This window comes from Miscanthus floridulus, chromosome 10 (assembly GCF_019320115.1).
Source record: "Miscanthus floridulus cultivar M001 chromosome 10, ASM1932011v1, whole genome shotgun sequence".
Lineage (NCBI taxonomy): Eukaryota > Viridiplantae > Streptophyta > Magnoliopsida > Poales > Poaceae > Miscanthus > Miscanthus floridulus.
Genome location: NC_089589.1, coordinates 19,296,335 through 19,302,379, shown reverse-complemented (window position 1 = coordinate 19,302,379; position 6,045 = coordinate 19,296,335). Strand labels below are relative to the sequence as shown.

The following is a 6,045-nucleotide window of genomic DNA, read 5'->3' as shown; positions in this document are numbered from 1 at the left end:
GACTCTTCATCCTGTTGACTTTCATAGTCTTGAAGTTCACTCCCCTACTCAGATTCGCCGCATACCCATCAGGGAACATTAACGTCTTGATCCACTGCAGTATTTCCTTCCTATTGCCCCTTTTCAGGATGTAATCGGCCGGGCCCCTTGTCCATCTCTTGCCGGGCGCAGGGGTCTTCATCACTAGCTTTGGTCTATCGCACATCTTTTCCATGTCCAGTCTAGCCTTAATGTTGTCCTTTGATTTTTCCTTTATGTCCATGAGTGTTGCCCAGAGTGCCTCGGTGATATTCTTTTCTGTGTGCATTACATCGATGTTGTGTGGAAGAAGAAGGTCCTTGAAGTAGGGGAGCCTAGTCAAGCCCGATATATGAGTCCACATGTGTTCGGTACCATATCCAATAAAACCACCCTTGACTTCATCAATTTGGAGAGCCTCTATCTCGGCAAGGACCTCAGCACCACCCATAATCTGAGGAATGGGGTCGGTGACTTCAACACCTTTCGTGAAGTGCTTGATGTCTCTTCTGAATTCATGGTTGTCAGGCAGGAATTGACGATGTTTGTCGAACAAAGAATACTTGCCACCCTTGTTCAGCCAGGTGAACATCACAGCTGCCTTACATGTTGGGCAAGGGAACTTCCCATAAACACACCACGCGCTGAATATGCCATACGCTAGGAAGTCATGCATTGAATACTGGTACCACACATGCATTGTGAAGTTCTTCTTTGTAGCTCGATCGTACGTCAGTACCCCCTTTTCCCAAGCATCTTGCAATTCATCCCACACTGGCTGCATGAACACACCCATATTGTTGCCCAGGTGTCCAGGTATTATCAGCGACAAGAACACGTTCCTGGGTTCAAAAATGACGCCGGGGGAAGATTGAGGGGGATCACGAAAACGGGCCAACAAGTGTACGGGGCCGCCATCATTCCAAACGGGTTGAACCCATCTGTTGCCAGCGCTACACGTACATTCCGAGCCTCCATAGCTTTGCCAGGATGCATGTCATCGAAGTGCTTCCATGCGTCACCATCCGATGGGTGTATCATCTTGTCAGGACTGTATCTTTTGCCATTCTTGTGCCATGTCATTTGTTTCGCGGACTCCTCTGTCATGTACAGTCGTTGGATCCTTGGTAGGAAAGGAAGGTACCGTAGGACCTTCTCGGGGATCTTAGACTATTTCTTCTTGCCATCACTACCGTCTACCTCCACAAACCTAGAGGCTTTGCACTTTGGACAGTGCGTTGCTTTCTCGTGGTCTCCCCTAAATAGGACGCACCCGTTCGGACAAGCATGGATCAGCTCATACGGCATCTTAAGTGCACGAAGGAGTCTCTGTGACTCGTACGTGTTCTTCGGTAGGATGTGACCCTCCGGAAGCAGTTTGCCCAAAACTGTCAACATGGCATCGAAGCCGTCTCGACTTAGGCTCAATTGTGACTTCAACGCTATTAGGCATGAAATGGCATCCAGTTGCGAAACCATTGTCTTCTCGTGAAGGGGCTTCTATGCCGAATCCAGCATGGCTAAGAACGCCTTTGCGGTTTCCTCTGGATCCTCCTCCTCCTCCAATCCTTCAACGAACCGTGCATCGTGAAAGTCTGCCATCCCGGCATCTCCATCATACTCCTCGAGGCGTGGTCTCACCACCTCCTCTCTAATACGATCGCCTTCACCATGGTAGATCCAGCGGGTATAGTTTGCAACGAATCCGTGTTTGTAAAGATCTCTCACCACCTGACTCTTTCGTTTTCTTTTCGTGTTCTTACATTTGCTGCAGGGACACGGCATCCGACTCGACCCTTTAGCAGCCCTGCCAAATGCATGCTCCAGGAAATGACCGGTCCCCCTAACCCATTCATGGCTCTTACTTGCGTAGCCCGTGTACATCCGCTCACGGTTATCCATCCTCTGTCATACACATATGTAAGCGAGTAATAAAACCAGCAATTGCATCTACACGGTGTTCCTACCATCTAATAGGTGAAGGATAGGTCCTAATCCCACCCGAGGATGCGTAGATAAGGTTAGCTTCCATGCTCCGCTCCTATCCGAGACGGAATTTCGACAGCACCTCCCCGCTGTTCTCCCGATACACGTCCTGCAAAGGAGAGTGTGTATCCGGAGAACAACGGGGAGATGCTGCCGAAACTCCGACTAGGACGGGAGCAGAACATGGAAGCTAACCCATCTACGCATCCACAGGCTGTCCAAAAAATGTGGACAATCCAAAATAGATACGGTGGGAACCGTATCTCTTTCGGACGGGAGACGCCTAACTGGGTGACGAGATCTACGACCAAGGTACGGGTATAGGGGTTATACCTAGGGTGGCGGTGCTGTGGTGAGGCGACGCTGTGCAGGCAGACCGGCACGGCGCGGGGCTACTCCGGATCCGCTCTTCTCTGCAAAACAAGAAAATACTGTCATTTCCAAAAAAAATCGGCAGAACCTCCTCTGCACGGTGAGGTTCCCAAAACCTACAAAAAATCATCGGCACGATGGCCGGCAACCACACAAACATCCACAAGTACACATTTAACACCACAAGCATACATCACAACCATATACTTTAATTATGAAGCCATAAAACCTCCACCTCCAACTCTACATCCACCTCCATCACCACTACCACCACAACCCCACCACCACTTCCACCTCCACAAACACCTCCATTTACTCCACCACAACCACACCACCACCTCCACCACCATCACCACCACAACACAACACAACACACGGCTACACTACTACGAGAAAGGAAAAAGGAGAAAAGAGAGTGTACCTAGGACGGCGTGGACGGACTGGTGGGCCGCCGAGCGAGGTGTGGTCGACAACATGCGAGGATGGCTGGGCGTCGGGGATGGGTTGGTTGGCGGCGCTTCCTCCTCCTCCCCCTCTCCTTCTCCTTCTCCTTCTTCCCCCTCTTCCTTCCTCCTTCCTCTCCTTCCTCCTCTTCTCCGACCGGCCGGGGCAAGGGGCCGGGGCCGGGGCCGGGGACGGCGGCAAGGGGCCGGGGCCGGGGGCGGCGGCGCGGCGGCGCCGGGACGGGGCCGAGGCGGTGCGCCGGGCGGCATGGTGGGGGAAAGGAAGCGGGGCGGGGGGCCGGCGGGGGAAGGAAGGGGCGGGGCCGGAGGGTGGCGCGGGGGGGGAGACCGGCAGGGGATTGGAAGGGGAGGGGACCGGGGACGGGGCCGGCACGGCGCGGGCACGGCCGGGCGCTTTGGGGTGGCGGCGGAGGCGGGGGGCCGGCCCGGACGCGAGCGCGCGGGACAGGCCAAGGGGGGCGCCGGGGCAGGCAGGGGCAGGGCGGGGCGAGGCGGGGCGGGGTGGGCGCACGGGCAGGCCGAGGCGCGCGTGGACGGCAGCGGCGGCGCGCTGCGAGGTGGCGTGCGGCGGCGGCGGGGCGCGGGCGTGCTCGCGTGTGTGTGTGGAGTGGTGTGTGCGCAGGCGGTTTTGTGGTGGGCCGCGCACTTTGCCGAGTGCCAAATCGGCTGGCACTCGGCAAAGACTACATCTTTACCGAGTGCCAGCACTAGACAAAGACCTGCCATGTGGCCGGCTCGGGGGCCACCAGGCCGGCTCGCCTTTGCCGAGTGCCACGTGGTCGGCACTCGGCAAAGGACCTCTTTGCCGAGTGCCAGACCTAGCACTCGGCAAATAATATTTTTTTTTGTTTTGGCCGCCAGTTTTTTTGTGAAGCATTCCTACAGTACCATGATCAACATGTTCAAATTTGGCACATTTTTAGTACATTTTGCTATATTTTTCACTTTATTTCGATTTGTTGATTTTTTTCGGAAAATGTAGGTTTGAACTGCGGGTGCATCGAATATCACATGTATTCGATGCACCCGCAGTTCAAACCTACATTTTCCGGAAAAATTCAACAAATCGAAATAAAGTGAAAAATATAGCAAAATGTACTAAAAATGTGCCAAATTTGAACATGTTGATCATGGTACTGTAGGAATGCTTCATAAAAAAACTGGCGGCCAAAACCAAAAAAAAATATTATTTGCCGAGTGCTAGGTCTGGCACTCGGCAAAGAGGTCCTTTGCCGAGTGCCGACCACGTGGCACTCGGCAAAGGCGAGCCGGCATGGTGGCCCCCGAGCCGGCCATGTGGCAGGTCTTTGCCGAGTGCCTAACGGCAGACACTCGGCAAAGGTGGCGGCCATGGATGCCGTTTGCCCCTGGCACTCTTTGCCGAGTGCCTATGTTTGCCGAGAGCCCGGCACTCGGCAAAGAACTAATTTGCCGAGTGCCTGAGTTCGCCGAGAGTCAGTCACTCGGCAAATCGTCCTTTGTCGAGTGCTGGGTTTGGCGCTCGGCAAAGTGGATCTTTGCCGAGTGCCCGAGTTTTGCCTCTCGGCAAACCTCTACGCACTCGGCAAAGATCCAGTTTCCTGTAGTGAATGTTCTTACAGTGACAAAGAGCACAAGAAAGCAGCATCATAACTCCACAACACTGTGGCCCAATGATCAGTCGGCCATGGACTGGGCTACTGCAGTACGGTGTGTCTCGCTGCGCTGCATTATTGGACTTACTAAGAAGGGATTATCTAGTGGGGATAAAATGGGATGTCTCGCTCGGTGAAAAACGAGAAACGCGAAAACTGTGGGGAAAAAATTAAAATTTTCCAAAAACAAACAAGTGAAAACGGTCGAATGAGATGGAATTTGTCTCAACCATTGTCACCCCTAGTTGTCTGGGTAGGCAGGTTTTTCATGATCCAATCTAAACATGATCTTGTAGCCTCGGCTGTTGAAAGCGTCGTAGGTAGTGGAAAAAGGTGACCATAACAACAGGTCCATAAATAAAACTTAAGCAAAACGTGAAAGAGAAATGGGAACACTAAGGCTCTATTTGAGAGGAGCTACAACAGCTCCAGATAAAAAAAAACTCCACACCTAATTTTCCAAGCCAAATACATCCAGTTCCACCTGCTCTAGATAAAAAAGACATGGATCTACTTCTCAAATCCATAGATTTTACAGAGGTCCTAAAGAGGTGCTATAAAACTTTAAGATGTATAGAGTTGGTAAAAATTACTCACCATGTCACTACCTGTCGGGTACCATAAACCAGGGTACCCCAAGCGTGCACCAAAAGGGTCACTTAAGTCCCATCAACAACAAAGCTAGAGGGTAAGCCATGGGCTCATCACCAGCCTCAGCTAAGCCCACCGGCTCTCCGCCTCGCCCGAGGCATCGCACGGGAGGTCTCGGCACCCTGACGTGATCTCCGCCTCGCGCGAGGCCCTTCGCGGGAGGCCTCGGCAAGGTGCCCAATCTCCGTCTCGCGCGAGACCCCAATCTCCGTCTCGCCCGAGGCCCCGTACGTACAGCCTCGGATGAGACCGTCATTCTCCGTATCGCTCGAGGCCGGCTCGTCCATAGCCCGTCGCCCCCGCCTCGACTAGTCTTCCCGACAGCACGTCGCGTCCCATTAATGCGTCAACCACTCCCGCGATCTCAGCCGAACGACGGTCCGACACCGCGGAATGGCCGACGGGACGTGAGGTCGCATCAGCGTCATACCAGCTGAGACAGGGCATGGCGGGGATTACCGGCCACTGTATTCTGACGCTGTGCCCACGATCAGCGCCCGCACTCCACTGTGCCCCGCGATCCCCGCCTCGAAAACAATGCGACATGGGCAGCCTGGCCCGGGTCATCACCGCCTCCGAACCAGCACACTAGGTCAACCGCTCTCTCCGGGCCTCGGCGCTATACACCAGGGTCTCGGCTATCTCGGGATTCGTGTCTACCGAGACCCCCACTGCGGTGCGGCCTCGGCACCGACCGAGCCTCGGCCTCATGCACAGTCAATCCACAGCGACTCGCACGACCGCCGCACCCTCTCCGAGGCAGCCCTGGAGCTCCCATGACGCACAGGATCGGATGGGACCAGCACGCCGCCCCCGTGCTTCAAGGACGGACCACTCCGATGACTACGCCGCCACAGGAACAGGCCACAGGGCTCGGACACGCCGCCTCTGTTCACACGACACCATATAGTTAGCACATG

At 54.5% G+C, this 6,045-nt stretch overlaps 1 protein-coding gene across 1 annotated transcript; it reads left to right on the top strand.

Annotated features, from left to right (window-relative positions):
* Nucleotides 1–2,875: 2,875 nt before the first annotated feature.
* On the top strand, nt 2,876–3,920 carry LOC136488126 (uncharacterized). Its single transcript, XM_066485155.1, has 2 exons — nt 2,876–3,434; nt 3,823–3,920. The coding sequence occupies exons 1-2, from the start codon at nt 2,876–2,878 to the stop codon at nt 3,918–3,920; spliced, it is 657 nt and encodes a 218-aa protein (XP_066341252.1).
* The last annotated feature ends 2,125 nt before the right edge of the window (nt 3,921–6,045 follow it).